Source organism: Eptatretus burgeri, chromosome 2 (assembly GCF_056783735.1).
Source record: "Eptatretus burgeri isolate ZD-2024b chromosome 2, Ebu_testis_v1, whole genome shotgun sequence".
In the NCBI taxonomy this organism is placed as follows: Eukaryota; Metazoa; Chordata; class Myxini; order Myxiniformes; family Myxinidae; genus Eptatretus; species Eptatretus burgeri.
This window is the reverse complement of record NC_140962.1, coordinates 124589686-124609255: the sequence shown is the minus strand read 5'-3', so window position 1 is coordinate 124609255 and position 19570 is coordinate 124589686. Positions and strand designations below refer to the sequence as shown.

At 45.0% G+C, this 19570-nt stretch overlaps 2 protein-coding genes across 6 annotated transcripts in view; one reads left to right on the top strand and one right to left on the bottom strand.

Annotated features, from left to right (window-relative positions):
* Positions 1–9600, bottom strand: part of GGCX (gamma-glutamyl carboxylase) — a 51044-nt gene extending 41444 nt beyond the window's left edge. For 2 of the 5 annotated variants that reach the window (XM_085871088.1, XM_085871093.1), the window contains exons 1-4: positions 4000–4303; positions 2774–3001; positions 1971–2126; positions 1237–1402 (exon numbers count right to left, since the gene is read on the bottom strand). In XM_085871088.1, the coding sequence (XP_085727214.1) occupies positions 1237–1402; positions 1971–2126; positions 2774–2912 (461 nt within the window). In that variant the 5' untranslated portion in view covers positions 2913–3001; positions 4000–4303. Of the gene's footprint in view, positions 1–1236; positions 1403–1970; positions 2127–2773; positions 3002–3999; positions 4304–4591; positions 4836–4956; positions 5045–9433 lie in introns of those variants that run through there. The other 3 variants (XM_085871089.1, XM_085871092.1, XM_085871091.1) reach the window with 3 other exon arrangements.
* A 61-nt stretch (positions 9601–9661) lies between these two features.
* DIMT1 (DIM1 rRNA methyltransferase and ribosome maturation factor) overlaps positions 9662–19570 on the top strand; it is a 48491-nt gene continuing 38582 nt past the window's right edge. Inside the window, exons 1-5 of the mRNA XM_085871097.1 lie at positions 9662–9877; positions 12758–12831; positions 12921–13007; positions 14747–14808; positions 14994–15087. Coding sequence (XP_085727223.1) covers positions 9820–9877; positions 12758–12831; positions 12921–13007; positions 14747–14808; positions 14994–15087 — 375 coding nt within the window. The 5' untranslated portion in view covers positions 9662–9819. The remainder of the gene's footprint in view (positions 9878–12757; positions 12832–12920; positions 13008–14746; positions 14809–14993; positions 15088–19570) is intronic.

Below are 19570 nucleotides of genomic sequence, written 5' to 3'. Positions count from 1 at the left end.
AGGATGGGGCCTCAAACACTGCCTCGTGGTACTCCTTATACTATGTAATTAAAATACACTGATTCCTACACATTGCCAAAAAGAGCACACTGGGTACTCCAGCCTTGACAGGGAGAGGCCACACATTGACTATGAGAGTACAGGAAGTAGTTTCCATGAATATGACATTTCAACATGATTGGTCAAATCATTATGAATCCAAAAGGCAGATGCTATTGGCAAAAATCTCCATTTTACATTTTTCTTCCTGAAAACAACGTAGCAACTATTATGGTTCTTACATTTCCCAGACTCAATGGTGTAACGGTTAGAGTCTGGGAAGTGGGCAATTCAAACCGAATACCCAGACTCAAAGACTTCGAAAATGGTATGTGCTGCTTCCTTGCTTGATGCTGAGCATTTGAAAGGGATAAAACGGACAAACGACCGTTGGTTGGCAACCATTGAGCAGGCTTGATGGACCCATGGCCCCCTCCTGCGTTGAAGTTCCTTGTAAGGGAACTCATTAAACTTTCACCTCCAGCTTGAAGTGGATACAGTAAGAAAGCCACTCTGACCGAGCTACCTACAGGATATGCAAATAGAAGAAATTCCCAAACTTTTCATTGTGCTCTTCCTCACATTGTTTGCCATGACAGCAGTTTTTAGATATTCTGTAAAACATGTCATAACTCGAACAACACTCAGGAGAGCGCATACCTCCACCAGGCTGAACATTTCACCTTTTTGTATCCCACTGACAGGCCCGATCTGGATCCGAACCTGAACCAAAATCTAATCGGCTTCTTCTCATCATCTAACCAATTCATCCACCTAGTTTTGTCATAATCCGTCCACAACTTTTTGAATATATCCTGTTTACAGATAAACAAACAGACACAGACAGTGGCGCAAAACATAACCTCCGTCTACCTTCGGTGGTGGAGGTAATAATAAATATTTTTTAAATATTACCCAAAATAAAATTTGACTCGTATAATGGGAAATTTTTTTTTTTTTAAAGCAGAAATCTATCAATTGTGTCAAAGTCAATCTTGTTTGAGGCAAGAGATTCTACACTCAGCATGCTCACACAATATTTGTTTGGACTGGTATAAACAAAAAAAATAAATAAATAAGTTCTTTAAAAAAAAAAAACCATAATTGAAAACAATGGTTATATAGGTTTTAAATTGTTTAGATCAATAAACAGAGAAAAGGCAAGAGAGAAAGAAAAAGAGAAAGCCTCCATGTTACCATGCATAGTGACTGTTGGATAAGGACAGCAATAGTCCAAAGATGCCGTACAAGTAGCTGTGGTTGTTCCAGGTGGTTTTGTCAAGTGTAAAGATGAACCAGTAGGTGATAGTGAAGAGCAATGCAGACACACGGAAGCATGCACCAAGCAAAATACCAACTGCACCTGGTATAAAACATGGTGCAGAATTTACATGGTACAGCATTCAAATACCTTTTTTAAAGAAAAAATAACGAGAACGGCACTCGTTGATGTTGACCGATATGCCTCCCCCTACATTATTACATCATTATACATACTTGTACCAAGTTTCATTAAAAAAAATCCCTTCAATTGTTCTCAAGTATCACATTTTCACTTGACATGACCTCTGACCTTGACCTCTTGATGCCAAAATCGAATCAGTTCATCTTTGCATCATAATTTATACTTATACCAAGTTTACAGTAAAAATCCCATCACTGGTTCACAAGTTAGCGTGGTAACAGAATTTTTACCTAACGGGACCTCTGACCTTGAACCTCATGAACCCATAATCTAATGCATTTATCTTTACATCATTATAAATACATGTACCAAGTTTGACTTGGATCCCTTCAGCCGTTCTTAACTTATCGCGGTAACGAAACCTGGACGAACAACTCGAAAACATAATGCCTCCGGTGACTTCGTCAGCAGAGGCACAAGAAAGAAAAATAACCTTTCACCAAATCAATTTTCTTAATCAACTAACCAATGAACATGAGGAGGTATGCCAGGTAGAGAAAATCGATTGGTGGAGGTTGAAAGTCGTGAAAGAGGGGGAAGTGACATATAGGGGGCGATGGGTATTTCTTGTCCAGACTGGCCAAACCCCGTTCTTGTGGGATGTCCAACACCATGAGTAAGCCTGCACACCGGAATAACACTGAGTCAACTCCAACAGCAGCCCACAATTAACATTTAACATGGTTATGATCACTTAAACAACAGCAGAATAACGAGTCAGTATAAAAATTGCAGATAAAGAATTACCTAAAGGGAGATCCACCTAGTTTTGTAATAACTCATCCACAACTTGTTGAAATATCATGCCATATATCGTTTTTGGCCCCATCTCTCAATGAATGGTGAAGAATCACTAAATATATAAAAAAAATCCATGTCTGGATCTTCACCAAAATTGAATCAATTTTTCCTTGTCACACACGCAACCTGCCCACCAAAGGTTCGTCCCAATCCGTCCATAACTTTTTAAGATATCGTGCTATATATCATTCTTGGCCCTGTCAATCAATGGTGAAGAATCACTTTTAAAATTATAGTATCCAGATCTGAATCGTCACCAAAATCAAATCAATTTGTCCTTGTCACACACCCAACCCGTCCATCAACATTGGTCCAAATCCGTCTAACATTTTGAGAGATCCTGCTCACAGACAGACAAATGGATAAACAGGGGTGAAAACATAACCTCCGTCCACCTTCGGTGGTGGAGGTCAATTATGATCAATGGACTGCAGGAAAAGAAGATCATGGAAGTCGACATAAACATACCAAAGAGAATCCGAAAGACAGCAAGCGAGGCAGGGTCAGTGGGGCGGTTGAGTAACTTCACAAAGCCTGACCAACTCTTCAAGTCTTCATCCCGGAATCCGAGGGACGTGCAGAGCCAGTTGCACACACCGCTTCCCATCCTGATGCTTCCACACAACCACACTTCAGGTATTTCTGCTTTTTTTCTTACCCCCTTTCTCTCCTGCTACGCTTTTCCTTTCTCGTGGTCTGTGTGAAAGCAGAGGTGGACAAAAAAAAATAATCTCTCATCGGCCAAGGCATGTTTGCACAAACAGCATCACCGCATCCAAAGTCCAGTTCCTGACCGTTTCATATCTAAATTGTTGGCAAACTGCAGACAAGTCTCAGTACCAAAATTGTTAGGTTGAATCGTAACTTCCAAACTTATCTCCAATGAACAATACAAAGAGATGCAAAAAAGACAGAGACATCAAAATGAAAACTTCGTACTAGAATGCAAACTTTGGTTTGTGGCATCTAAAATCAAAACATGAAAAATTTGCATCATTCCAAAAGGAAGGAATTTTACTCATTTACAAACTTCACTTCAAGTTTCTCAATGTAGTAGTCAATGCCTGCTCCAGGGTCGTAAATTGTATCACAAGGTTATCCAGGGTCGTAAATTGTATCCAGGCTGTGATTGTATCACAAGGTCACGATGAAAAAAAATTTGGCAGGGATGAAGTGCAGACTTCATTTTTCACGTCATAAAGACTTCTAAATGCGCATATTACAAATGCTGGATTTACAGTATACTACAGAGCATGTTACACCAGACCAGGTATAATTCTTAGTCTGTCAAACAATGCACTCATTGGAAAACAAATTAATTACATTTCATAAACAAAAAATACAACATCTTATCACCATTATATTTTACAAACGAGAAGGGCAGTCGGTCGAGCGCATACCTCTGCCAAGCAATGCACGATCCAGAAGAACATATCGGGCCCAATAGTTATTGAAATATCGTGCTATATATAGTTTTGGTCTCATCTGTCAATGGTGAAGAATCACTTTAAGAAAATTAAAAAATTATTGTATCCAGATCCGGATTCGGATCTTCACCGAAATTGAATCGGTTCGTCCTTGTCACACACCCAACCTGTCAACCAAGTTTCATCTGAATCCGTGCGTAACTTTTTGAGATATCATGCACACAAACAAACAGACAAACAAACAAGCAGTCATAGACTGGTACTTACGAAATCGTAAACTTGACCTCCGACCTTGTCTAATAAAAGCTGTCTCGAGAGAAGGTAGCGACGCAAACCAGAAGTTTCTACGATGATTCTGTACCAAACCATCAAAAATCGAATGTTTGACCGCACTGTGACCTTGACCTTTGACCAATTTTGACCAAAATCTAATCAGCGATAGCCATCACCCTCCTGAATCACGTGGTGTAATTTGACATTGGTAGCTTCTTCCGTTCTCGAGTTACCGTGCCTACAAACAAACACACGAACACACAAACAAGCAGTCATAGACTGGTACTTACGAAATCGTAAACTTGACCTCTGACCTTGTCTAATAAAAACTGTCTCGAGAGAAGGTAGCAACGCAAACCAGAAGTTTCTGCGATGATTCTGTACCAAACCATCAAAAATCGAATGTTTGACCGCACTGTGACCTTGACCTTTGACCGATTTTGACCAAAATCTAATCAGCGATAGCCATCACCCTCCTGAATCACGTGGTGTAATTTGACATTGGTAGCTTCTTCCGTTCTCGAGTTACCGTGCCTACAAACAAACACACAAACACACAAACAAGCAGTCATAGACTGGTACTTACGAAATCGTCAACTTGACCTCTGACCTTGTCTAATAAACGCTGTCTGTAGAGAAGGTAGCGATGCGAACCAGAAGTTTCTGAGATGATTCTGTACAAAACCATCAAAAATCGAATGTTTGACCTCATTGTGACCTTGACCTATGACCGATTTTGACCAAAATCTCATCAGTGGTAGCCATCAACCTCCTGAATCACGTGGTGTAATTTGACATTGGTAGCTTCTTCCATTCTCGAGTTATCGTGCCTACAAACAAACACACAGGCACACACACAAACAAACAAACACAGGGAGGACGGAAGTCATCAATATACTTACGAAATCTTAATATTTCGAAAGTAACAAGCAGTCATAGACTGGTACTTACGAAATCGTCAACTTGACCTCTGACCTTGTCTAATAAAAGCTGTCTCTAGAGAAGGTAGTGACGCAAACCAGAAGTTTCCACGATGATTCTGCACCAAACCATCAAAAATCGTAACGTCGACCGAAGCAAAAATCTCCATTTCTCCACGCAATTATTTAATATTATTTTATCAAAGTCAGAAAACCGTAATATTCGGCCATCCACCAACAATCTTTACATAATCCGACGGCTTAGCGAGTCAGGCAAGCGGCGATAACCTTTATTGAGATTTAAAAAAATGACTTTTAAACACCATCTTTATCGAAAACACCGTCAGCACGCACATGGAAAACCTTTACGTGACTCAATGCCGTGTCTGCTCGAGCGCGCTGCACCACGTGATGAGCTGTGACGCGGCGAGTGAAATATTTTTTATACAATCTTAAAACGTCTCTAAAACATCCGATTTTTACCAGAATTTCGACAACCGAGTGTGAAGCATCCAAAGCGATCGCAAAAACCGAAGACAAAATTAAAATCGAAGTTAAAACGAACTCGTCACGTCGACCGAAGCAAAAATACTCCATTTCTCCACATGAATTTACGGAATTATGTTTGACCTCACTGTGACCTTGACCTTTGACCGATTTTGACCAAAATCTAATCAGCGCTAGCCATCAACCTCCTGAATCACGTGGTCTAATTTGACATTTCTTCCGTTCTCGAGTTATCATGTTTTGGATGTTTGACCTCACTGTGACCTTGACCTTTGACTGATTTTGATCAAAATCTAATCAGCGCTAGCCATCACCCTCCTGAATCACGTGGTGTAATTTGACATTGATAGGTTCTTCGGTTCTCGAGTTATCGTGCCTACAAACAAACAAACAAACAAACAAACAAACAAACACAAAGAGATAACGGAAGTCATCAATATACTTACGAAATCTTTAGATTTCGTAAGTAACAAACAGACAGACAGACAGACAGACAGACACAGAATGACACACACAACCGACCAACATAATGGCCAAAATCCGAAGGATTCCGGCAATTAACAAACAAGAAGACATCGTCGTGCAGAGCACGATACTTCCAAAATCCATAAAACAAATTTGACCTAAAAAGAATTGGTGGTTGAATTCAATGACCAAATGTACAACTCTTCAAATTTCAAGTCAATCGGATGAAAATTGACAATTTGAGAAATTCGGCCGATGTTGACCTTTTGGCCGATGTTGACCTCAAAAATAACTGGTGGTTGAATTCATTGACCTGAAATATAAATCCTCTTCAAATTTCAAGTCAATCGGAAGAAAACTGAAAATTTTAGAAATTTGGCCTATGTTGACCTCAAAAATAATTGGTGGTTGAATTCAGTGACCTGATATGCAACTCCTCTTCAAATTTCAAATCAATGAGATGAAAATTGAGAATTTTAGAAATATCACCTTAATTGTTGACCTCGGTCCATGTTGACTTCAAAAATAATTGGCCGGTTGAATTCAGTGATGTGACATATAAATCCTCGTCAGATTTCAAGTCAATCGGATGAAAATTGAGGATTTCAGAAATACCACCTTAGTTGTTGACCTTTGGTCTATGTTGACCTATCATGCTATACAGTACGATATCGATTTTAGCCCCATCTCTCAATGGTGAAGAATCAATTAAAAAAATTAAATAATTCTCGTATCCAGATCCGGATTCGGATGTTCATCAAAATCGAATCAATTCTTCCTCGTCACACACCCAACGTGTCCACCAAGTTTCATCCGAATCCGTCCACAACTTTTAGGTATCCTACATGTTATGAAGACCCTCACCAATCCTGGCCAAGAATTGAGGTGAGTCAACTGAGGGTTCTTGAATACACGGTTTATTGAAGCAGCACAGCACTTGCAAGTGGAGGTGGCACAGGGACCAACCACAGCAGTCAGACCCAGTACCACACTAAAGGTTACACTCCAAAACTTTAATATATAAAACCTATTCCTAGGCAGAGAAAGGCAAGGCAAAGCAAGAAACAAAGGTGACAGTGGGCTTTTTTTCCCGCTCCCTACAGCCCTCGGGGAGAATTAGCAGTAAACAGCTTCTTTCTCACGCTTCAAACAGCGAGAGAGTGCCGGCACATATTCATAAACAGAAGAAAATCCTTTGTAGTTCTCTAAGATTGTTGTCACTCCATACTGGAATTCAAAACAGCCTGCAGAAGCAGGACTCTGACAAGGACATCGGCTGGCTTGCTGGTAATACATTTTAACACATTGTAAAATAAGCTGTAAAACGAAGGCAAAAGCTTGGAAACACAATTTGAAGCAGCCAGGACAATGGTTTGAATCCAGACACCTAATTAATGCAATTACTGAATGTTTCAATGAGTCAACTGTTTAAATATGGACCATATGTGGCCAATCAATTGTCGCACCTGAGATCCATACCTGACACTACACACAGACAGACAGACAAACAAACAAGCAGTCATAGACTGGTACTTACGAAATCGTCAACTTGACCTCTGACCTTGTCTAATAAAAGCTGTCTCTTGAGAAGGTAGCGACGCAAACCAGAAGTTTCTACGATGATTCTGCACCAAACCATCAAAAATCGAATGTTTGACCTCACTGTGACCTTGACCTTTGACCGATTTTGACCAAAATCTAATCAGCGCTAGCCATCACCCTCCTGAATCACGTGCTGTAATTTGACATTGGTAGCTTCTTCTGTTCTCGAGTTATTGTGCCTACAAACAAACACACAAACAAACAGACACACAAACACACAAACACACAAACAGAGGACGGAAGTCATCAATATACTTACGAAATCTTTAGATTTCGTAAGTAACAAGAAAGGTGTGAAAACATAAGCTCCTTCACTGTCGGTAGCGAAGGAAATAAGAAAGCTTGCTTTGGCAAGATTCGCCAGAACCGTGACTCATGTTCACTGTTCAGGTTCCTGGTTGATAGTGTGCCACAGCCCGATCCCTGGGTGGTAGTGTGCCACAGCCCGATCCCTGGGTGGTAGTGCGCCACAGCCCGAGCCCTGGGTGGTAGTGCGCCACAGCCCGAGCCCTGGGTGGTAGTGCGCCACAGCCCGAGCCCTGGGTGGTAGCGCGCCACAGCCCGAGCCCTGGGTGGTAGTGTGCCACAGCCCGAGCCCTGGGTGGTAGTGCGCCACAGCCCGAGCCCTGGGTGGTAGTGTGCCACAGCCCGAGCCCTGGGTGGTAGTGCGCCACAGCCCGAGCCCTGGGTGGTAGCGCGCCACAGCCCGAGCCCTGGGTGGTAGTGTGCCACAGCCCGAGCCCTGGGTGGTAGTGCGCCACAGTCCGAGCCCTGGGTGGTAGTGCGCCACAGTCCGAGCCCTGGGTGGTAGTGCTCCACAGCCCGAGCCCTGGGTGGTAGTGCGCCACAGTCCGAGCCCTGGGTGGTAGTGTGCCACAGTCCGAGCCCTGGGTGGTAGTGTGCCACAGTCCGATCCCTGGGTGGTAGTGCGCCACAGCCCGAGCCCTGGGTGGTAGTGTGCCACAGCCCGAGCCCTGGGTGGTAGTGCGCCACAGTCTGAGTCCTGGGTGGTAGTGCGCCACAGTCCGAGCCCTGGGTGGTAGTGCGCCACAGTCCGAGCCCTGGGTGGTAGTGTGCCACAGCCCGAGCCCTGGGTGGTAGTGTGCCACAGTCCGAGCCCTGGGTGGTAGTGTGCCACAGTCCGAGCCCTGGGTGGTAGTGTGCCACAGTCCGATCCCTGGGTGGTAGTGCGCCACAGCCCGAGCCCTGGGTGGTAGTGTGCCACAGCCCGATCCCTGGGTGGTAGTGTGCCACAGCCCGAGCCCTGGGTGGTAGTGTGCCACAGTCCGAGCCCTGGGTGGTAGTGTGCCACAGTCCGATCCCTGGGTGGTAGTGCGCCACAGCCCGAGCCCTGGGTGGTAGTGTGCCACAGCCCGAGCCCTGGGTGGTAGTGCGCCACAGTCTGAGTCCTGGGTGGTAGTGCGCCACAGTCCGAGCCCTGGGTGGTAGTGTGCCACAGCCCGAGCCCTGGGTGGTAGTGTGCCACAGCCCGATCCCTGGGTGGTAGTGTGCCACAGCCCGAGCCCTGGGTGGTAGTGTGCCACAGTCCGAGCCCTGGGTGGTAGTGTGCCACAGTCCGATCCCTGGGTGGTAGTGCGCCACAGCCCGAGCCCTGGGTGGTAGTGTGCCACAGCCCGATCCCTGGGTGGTAGTGCGCCACAGCCCGATCCCTGGGTGGTAGTGTTCCACAGTCCGATCCCTTGGCATATATCCGATCCGATATAATGTATATGGGCGAGTTTACCGATATACACACAAAGGGTTTACCGGTACGTTTAGTGACACAATGGGATTACCAAGCTTGTCGATCACCTCAGAGCGGACCCCATAACCAGCGAGTACCACGGAGTATCGAACATACCCTGAGTGCCACTAAAAGGGTAAACACTGTACATCCGTTTATTTTATAACATCATTATTCGAGTGTAACTCACGTTGCACTCCTCAGGTCCGGACGTGAGAATTGTCCCGAAGTCTGTGCAACGAATACAGGGGATTTGAACAAAAAAAAAAAAACAGATAAACGTCAAGAAGAAAAAAGTTGCAACGATTATTACATCGTTTTATTATCAGAAGGGGAGAAAAAAGAAAAGAAAAAAAAAGAAAAAAAAAAAGAAAAGAAAAAAAAAACCTTGAATTGAATCAACAAATTCGAGGAAATAAATATTCGGCGAACGAGCGGCGACTTCGCGACACTGCCGTAAATGTGTTAAAGTAAGCACGTGGTGTATTTACAAGGCTTGGCGGACTGGTTTGCGTGTTTACTTCGTGTTTACGCCGTGTTTGGTTCTCCGGTCGCTCTCATATCGTTCATTGAGCCATGAAGAAGAGAAAAGCAATGAGGAAGGCGGAAAAGATCAGATCCTCTGCCTCACAAGGTGAGCTCTGATTTTTGTTCGTGCGAAGTAATGTGTGACGTCACGGCTCGGCCTTGTGTGCTCTCGATGGAGAACGGTGAGGGGGGCTGAAAACGGTCATGGGTGGTCGTGGTCCACACGAAAATCCTCATGGAAGTACTCCAAATATAACGATGTGAAACAAATGGGTACGGAACGAAACACGTGTCCTAATGAAGAACAAGAGAATAAGGGGGTCGTTAATTATGTGTTGGGGGTCTTCACCCCGTTCACCAACACGAAGGGTCCGACGGGCATCCGCGTCCCTTCGCTGATGGGTTGCAGCAAAAAACAGCATGACATACACAAACACAAACACTCTTCACCAAACATATTCCGTGTCGAACTTGCACCAGACATGTCAATGAGGATGTAAAATGAAGGGAAACACGAAAACGAGGATCCGATGGGATTATTATTATATCATACGGGAGCACGAACCCTTTAGAATGAAGCGTGTCACTCACTCACACACACACACACACACACACACACACACACACACACACACACACACACACACACACACACAGACACACACACAAAAACACACACAGACACACACACAATCACACCCACGCAGACACCCACACAATCACTCACACACACAAAAACACACACAAAAACACACACACAAAAACACACACAAAAACACACACAGACACACACACAAAAACACACACAGACACACACAAAAACACACACAGACACACACAAAAACACACACAGACACACACACAAAAACACACACAGACACACACACAAAAACACACACAGACACACACACAAAAACACACAGACACACACACACAAAAATACACACAGACACACACACACAAAAACACACACAGACACACACACAAAAACACACACAGACACACACACAAAAACACACAGACACACACACACACACAGAAACACACACAGACACACACACACACAAAAACACAGACACACACACACACAAAAACACAGACACACAAAAACACACACAGACACACACACAGACACACACACACACACAAAAACACACTGACGCACACACACAGACACACACACACAAAAACACACACAGACACACACAAAAACACACACAGACACACACACAAAAACACACACAGACACACACACAAAAACACACACAAAAACACACACAGACACACACACAAAAACACACAGACGCACACACACAGACACACACACACAAAAACACACACAGACACACACAAAAACACACACAGACACACACACAAAAACACACACAGACACACACACAAAAACACACAGACACACACACAGACACACACACAAAAACACACACAAAAACACACACAGACACACACAAAAACACACAGACACACACAAAAACACACACAGACACACACACAAAACACACACAGACACACACACAAAAATACACACAGACACACACACAAAACACACACAGACACACACACAAAAACACACACACAGACACACACACACACACACAAAAACACACACACACACAAAAACACACACAGACACACACACAAAAACACACACAGACACACACACACACACAAAAACACACACAGACACACACACACAAAAACACACACACACAAAAACACACACAGACACACACACACACAAAAACACACACACAAAAACACACACACAAAAACACACACACACACACACACGCACACGCAGTCTTCTTGTTTTACTAATAGATGTACACATTGTAATTATATTTGTGATTTAATACCATCATGTGAGATGATGTTTTCATTGTTAAATTTGGGTTCAGCAGTGTAACTGTTCTTGTTTCTATGACCAGAGTACGAAGGTTATGATTACCTACTCAATGTGACTGATTATAAATACCCCTCCCCCCTCCTACCCAGCCATCCCCATATTACTACCCTGGAAGGTTTCCTTCCCTTCACATTCACTCACACCACAATCACCATGTTCGGTGTACGTGTTCAGATTCAAGGCTTCTGGACCGACTTTTGTTGTGAAGTTTAAAAAAATCAAGTAAAACAACAATGATGAACAGATAAAGAGAAATGTGGGGACAATGGAATATCCAGTGAAGCGAAAATGTTTCCGAGTATGGGAACAGGGCCTTTTGTTGATGGGATGGTGAACGCAGTTTCCATTTTGATGTTCATTTGAGATCATGCGTTGTTCGTTATCGTACACCGTTCAAGTTCCCTGTTGTACTGCTGTGTTGGCAACAGGCTTTGAACACAAGGTTCATCACCTTCGAGAATAAGATGAAAACAAAAATTGCGTTTTTCTCTTCCCGAAGTGAGAACTCTACTCTCAAACTGTCTGTCTGTGCCATCCAAGGCCAACTCCACACATGGATTACTGACTTCCTTTACTCTCGTAGCCATCGTGCGGCACTCAACAGAGTCCTTTCATCTCCTCTCCCTGTCAAGGCTGGAGTGGCCCATGGCAGAGGTTCTGGGCCCAGTCCTATTATATTCCTGATCTTCATCAATGATCTCTCTGACTCCCTGGAAAATCCTCTTTATCTCTTCGCTGATGTCTCCACCCTCTGCCGTGACGTCCCTCTCCCCTCTCTTCAAGCCTTGACAAAATCCACAACATGGTCAAACGCTTGGAATATGTCTTTCAAATCCTGACAAATCACACACCCTCACCGTGTTTCTCCGAAGGGACCTTCTGGTAACCGCCCCACCCCGTGCCATCAATAGTCATAGCAATCATCTTGAAGGGCCAAATTGAGCATTGATGCTTGTAATATTATTATATTTTTGAAACCTTACTGAATGGTTACCTGACCAAGAGGTTTTCTGAAATCTGATTGTGAGAAACGAGGTGTGTTTTTTTTGTGTTTTTTTCCAGGGATCACATTCCATAAATCAGCTGGACAGCACATCTTGAAAAATCCCTTGATTGTCAACAGCATTGTAGCAAAGGTAACAGTAAGTAATGTTAAAAGATTATATTTAAACTACCTTGTTGTCTTGAACTCGAAAGGTTTTATTGACCTCTTTTGGACTGGCAGGCTGGTCTGCGGTCAACAGACACAGTGTTGGAAGTTGGGCCTGGAACTGGCAATCTGACGGTGAAGCTGTTGGAGAAATGCAAGAAGGTAGGAATAAAATCTTTATGGTAAGATTATAGTTTCAGGATTTTGGCAGTTGGGGGGAGGAGGAGGAGGGGGAGGAGGAGGAGGGGGAGGAGGAGGAGGAGGAGGAGGAGGAGGAGAAAGATGTGGGTCCGGAGGAGGAGGAGGAGGAGGAGGAGGAGGAGGGGAATGTGGGTACGGAGGACGAGGGGGGTCATGTGGGGAATGTGGGTCCGGAGGAGGAGGGGCATGTGGGTATGGAGGAAGAGGGGCATGTGGGTCCAGAGGTGGAGGAAGAGGAGGACAAGGGGCATGTGGGTCCGGAGGAGGGGAGGAGGGGCATGTGGGTACGGAGGAGGAGGAGGGGCATGTGGGTCTGGAGGTGGAGGAGGAGGAGGAGGGGAATGTGGGTACGGAGGAAGAGGGGGAGGAGGAGGAAGGGAATATGGGTCCGGAGGAGGAGGAGGGGCATGTGGGTCCGGAGGAGGAGGAGGGGCATGTGAGTCCGGAGGAGGAGGAGCAGCAGTGGCATGTGGGTATGGAGGAGGAGGGGAATGTGGGCCTGCGGGTGGAGGAATAGGAGTGGGAGGGGGGGCATGTTGGTACAGAGGAGGAGGGGGGGCATGTGGGTCTGGAGGTGGAGGAAGTCATGTGGGTACGGTGGAGGAGGAGGAGGGGCATGTGGGTACGGTGGAGGAGGAGGAGGGGCAGGTAGGTATGGAGGAGGAGGAGGGGAATGTGGATCTGGAGGAGGAGGAGGGGCATGTGCATCCGGGGGATGAGGAGGGGCATGTGGGTACGGAGGATGAGGAGCATCTGGGCACGGAGGAGGAGGAAAATGAGTAGCATGTGGGTACAGAGAAGGGGGAGGAGGAGGAGGAGGAGGAGGAGCAGGTGGGTGAGGAGGTTGGGGAGAGCAGGTTGTTGAGGCGGATGGGGAGAGCAGGTGGGTGAGGAGGATGGGGAGAGCAGGTTGTTTTAGGCGGATGGGGAGAGCAGGTGGGTGAGGTGGATAGGGAGATCAGGTGGGTGGGGTGGATTTGGAGATCAGATGGGGAGAGCAGGTGGGTGAGGTGGATGGAAAGAGCAGGTGAGTGAGGCGGATGGAAAGAGCAGGTGAGTGAGGCGGATGGAAAGAGCAGGTGAGTGAGGCGGATGGAAAGAGCAGGTGAGTGAGGCAGATGGAAAGAGCAGGTGAGTGAGGAAGATGGAAAGAGCAGGCGGGTGAGGCGGATGGAAAGAGCAGGCGGGTGAGACGGATGGAAAGAGCAGGCGGGTGAGGCGGATGGAAAGAGCAGGCGGGTGAGGCGGATGGAAAGAGCAGGCGGGTGAGACGGATGGAAAGAGCAGGCGGGTGAGGCGGATGGAAAGGGCAGGCGGGTGAGAAGGACGGTGAGAGCATGTTGTTTGGTTGGGAGGGGAGCAGGTGCAGGAGGAGGGGTTATACGGATGGCATAATTACCGCAGAATTGGCGTATTTTTGATTTTCGTATGACTTGTAATACCACCTCTCACCAGAAGTGGTGCTATGCCATATTATCAAACAGAATTGCGCTCCTCCCCCAAAGCTGAACCCCCGGGACTTTTTTTTTGTTCTCACAAACACACATTCTTCAATCATAGAAGGATTTATGCATTTCACTTAAATATTTCAAGTTTACGTTTTCTCTTTATCTTGGGATTTTCCATCAAAAGTGCCAATGATTTGTTGAAATGTGTTTCATAATAACAGCACTGTATTTTATTTACCTGTTGTGATACAGGTGGTGGCTTGTGAAGTTGATTCTCGGCTTGTGGCAGAGCTACAAAAGCGTGTCCAGGGAACGTGCGTTGGGGACATTGGGAGTTAACATGTCTGTTGTGTGATTTTGTTTTGTTTTGTATTCTACCATAATTTGTCACACTTGGTGTGATGTTGACATATTCAAGTTGTTGACATAAGGAACTGTGATTGAATGAATATGATAAATTCAACATTTAACTGCAATGCCTTCTGCTCAATGTGCACAGTCCACTTGCACCACGGCTGGATGTTGCCGTCGGAGATGTTTTACGAGCAGACTTGCCTTACTTTGATGTGTGTGTGGCGAACCTTCCTTTCCAGGTAATTCATTGTTTTTATTATCATTTTAAAACTATTGCTATGTATACATCACAAGCGGGATATGTAAAGGTTTTCGTTGGTCGATTGAATGTTCTTTGTATATCGCTATAACCATTTGAGATGTTTTCTAGATGCCTTGCATAATTAATCAACTAGAACAGCACTCGGTGGAGTGCATACCTCTGCCGGGCTGAACAGTTTACCATCCCACTGACAGGTCGGATCTGAATCCGAACCTTCACCAAAATCGAATCGGCTCGCTGTTGTCCCCGAACCAACTCTTCCACCTAGTTTTGACCGAATACGTCCACAACTTTTTCAAATATCATGTTATGCATAGTATTTAGCCCAATCTCTCAATGGAGAAGAATGACTTGAAAATTTTTACTTTTGTTTCATAAAGAAAAGTATGATTATTTTAGAAATATATTTATCAAAGTGATAATAGAATTTCAAATGGGAAATATAACATCTCTATATTCGCAACTCATGCTTTATTGGATTTTATCAGTTGCTTGTAAATGACGTTGATGGAAACAAATAATGTATTGCAAAAGTTCCTTGAAATAAATGGTGTTGATAGTCAAAAAGTGAGTCGAGCTGAGCCATGCCGTGCCAGAACGTCCCGAGCCGAGCTGTGACATGCCGAACTGTTCCGTGACGTGAGCCGTGCCAGACCGTCCGAATCGTTCAATTTCTAGCCGAGCCATGCCGTGTGCTGGACCGTGTCGTCACGTGACTGATAGTTCTCAGCCACGCCATGCCATTATGGACCATTCCAAGCCATGGCAAAACTTGCCGTGATTTGTGCCGGATCATGCCGAGCCTGCCATGGCATGATGCGACATGTTCCGAGACGGGCCAAGCAGTGACATGACATTCCATATAGTTAGAGAGCTGGCTGAGCTTCATTCTCAAATTTGCGCCCAAAAGGTTTGTTGATCTCATTGGCCAGTGAAGACCATCCGATTTATAAAAAGTGATTTCTTAAGTTCAGCTTTCTTGAGGTTAAGGATTATTTGATCCTTCAAGTAGACCCTTCTCGCCCTTCCAATCTAAACATTGCGCCCAAACTGCCCCTTCGGTATTTGGACACATAGTGTGAGATGTGTTTTAATTACATTTGTTAAGAAGTTTTAATCCCTGGGATTAACGGATAAGAAAGGGCTAATTAAGGGTTCATGAAGAGTTCAATCTCAAATTGGCGCCCAACACCCGTTCTGATCTCATAAGATTGCTTCACCCACCCACGAACTAAATTCATTACTCAAGAACGATTTTTGTCTGGGGTTTACGGATAAGAAGGGTCTTAAGGGCGCAAGGGTCTTCACATAGCCCTTGGAAAAATAATTTGATTGAGCTGACGCCCATTCATTTACATAATAGGGGTATATAGATAGTTACAAAAAACACAAATTACAACCATTTAAGAAACCATAGTGCCTGGGGTTAATGAATAAGAAAGGGCTAATTAAGTGTTCATTTTGGGTTCAATCTCAATTTGATGCCCAACACTCGTTCTGATCTCAAAAGATTGCTTCACCCACCCACTCACTAAATTCATCACTAAATAACGATTTTTGTCTGGGGTTTATGGATAAGAAGGGTCTTAAGGGTGCAAGGGTCTTCCAATAGCATCTGTAATACAAATTACAACCACATTCCGAATGCCTGGTTCCATTGTGTTGTCTTCATCGACAACCGTTTAATGAACATAGAATATGCTCCGGAGGCGTAGATATAAATTAGGAAATAGATGCGAAAATATAAATTTGTGGGACAGGGTTAAAATTTTTCACTTTTTCGAGATCCACTTCTACCAGTACAGGAAGCATTTTCCGGGCCGATCTTGACAATGAGATGATTCGCAAACTGAGAAATCCTCTACTCATCCGGTATACGCTTAAAGTTTATATGAACTTCGCCGGTGTATCACCGTACAAAAAAACGAATTAGATAAGACCAGAATAATCTCCACTTGTCTTTCGACACGTCTCCGATGACAAGCGCCAACAGCTGCAGCTAGGCCCATGTATGGCATGGCACTCACTGAGCTGACTGATTTGTTTTTCGCGATGAACCGGTAAAACTACGCGAGATGGATGGCCAAATACCGTTTGGATGTCATGAATATAGAAATTACGCATCCAGGATTGAGGAACATACTGAACGCTGGAGCGTTCTCGGTTAGAAGGATCAATAACGAGTTACCTCGCATTAGAGCAGACAGTCAATGCAGATGCAGCATCGAGGATGACTGTATTCACATCGGCGACAAACAACTACACTGCGCGCGTTCGTTGGAGTGTCACGAAGGGCAGTCGTGCAGCAATTGCAAGTGAGGCCTTAGCTATGGCCGGACTGGTACATCATAGCGACACTCAAATGGAACTCAGTCCATCGAGAATCAAACGCGACAACGAGGATCTCAAGCGAATCACCTCAAGCATTGTCTCTTCGGTAAATCCATTCGCCATCGATACCGATGCGCCGCTAATCAAAATCAGCAAAGGGAAGAGTGTCTCCGTTGCCGTCAAGAATTCTCTGCTCAGTGTACCGCAGGAAGGTCGCAGGATGCATGAGAAATTCGTTCGCGAATGCCTTGATCCGACACGCTTTGAGCGACCTATTACCCGCAACGACCTTTTTACATTCATGAAACAGTGCGAAACCAACCGACGTGCCCCACAGAACTCAAAGGAGGCAGAACTGAAATGTACAAGCCAGTTACTCGGAAGACTCACCTTCATCGCGGCTGAGGCCGAAGTGGACCTCAAATTCCTCTTCACATTTCCACTCACACCTGTGCCGCTGTCTATGTGTAAGCGCGATGGTTCAATGGCGAATACAGCAAAGAGCGCCCTTTTCGACAAGCTGGAGAAAACAGTACCTGATCACGGCCATCCGACTGATGTGAAGGTACATCTGATAGATGGAAATTTTCTCCTTCACTGCCTACTACCAAACCTACCCCCGACTTAAGGTGGTCTGTCACGGGGTATCCTCATTGCGGCCTTGTCCCACCAGTCAAAACTTATAGACATAGCGTTTGGCACTTACGAGGAACCTTCTATTAAAGACTGCGAACGGGAAAGACGAGGAGCCGAAGAGCAACGTTACGTTATCAGTGGCCCGGACCAGATAAGACCGAAGAACATTGAGAAAGCTCTGAAATCGAGTTCCTTCAAGAGAGGTCTACCGGAATTCATGATGGATGACTGGGCTGGGGAGCAGTACCGACACATTCTGGAAGGAAGAATCGTTTTCCTCGGTGTCAACGGTAAATGTGCCAAATATTCTGTTGTGAATGGTGGAGTGCAGAAAGAATTAATTCAAGATCTGTTCTGTAATCACCCAGAGGCAGACACGAGATTGTGCCTCAATTTGACAGTGGCTGACCTTGATTATCAAGATGGCGACATTGTAGTACGTGCCTCGGACACCGACATACTGGTGATTCTCCTTCACCATGTTCATCGAGTTACATGTACAATTTGGATGGAAGTTGGGACGTCCGGTAAGAATAATCGACGCTACGTGAACGTTACTAATGTAGCAGCGCAAATCGGTCCGGATGTGTGCGCAGCTCTGCCTGGCCTGCATGCATTCACGGGATGTGACGACACATCAGCATTCGCAAGGAAAGGGAAGAAACGGCCGTATGATATAATGTGTGCCCACGACAAGTTCATTCGGGGTTTTTCATCCCTCAGCTACAAAGAGCCGGACGATGAAATGTTTGCCGTCCTCGCGGAGTTCGTCTGCCTCATGTATGGTGCGAAAAAGACCACGCCGCTGAACAACTACCGATTCGATGTTGTTAATCGCACGTATAACCGCAAATCAAATTCCATGCGACCGTTCGACAAACTGAAGAGCATCGAAGGCAGCAGCATCCCGCCTTGCTCAGCTGAGTTGCGGCCACATAGTGTAAGGACTGGTTTTGTGGCTACAATGTGGGGCAGTTCCCACCTGGCTACCATACCGAAATCTCCAACTGCGGGATGGGAAATCGTTGATGGTCACGATCGAGTCATCTGGCTTGATGGACATCAACTGCCCCAGATGCTTGTTCCAGAAATACCAGTTGAAATGGACGCTGACGGTGATCCATCCAGAACAAATGATCTGATGATCGATTCATCATCTGAAGGTGAAGCAAGAAGTGATGAAGATGATGATGATGATGATGATGAATGATCATGATAGTGATAATTCTGAAGGGTGAATGAGCCAAAATACCTGAAATGTCAAGCCTGTTTAGGTGGGCCAAGATCCTCAGTTATTTTTACTTTGTAATGGTCAGTAATTTTTATTTGTTATAGTCTCTCATATGTAGCACGTTTAGTTTTTGATAACCTAACATATTATTCGTATTGCTGGCTCTGATTCAGAGAACAGTTCAGAAGTGGAGTCGAGACTCGCATCTGGAGTTTGTTAAAAATAATGCATCTGTTCGTGTACCAGACGTAAAAATGCATCT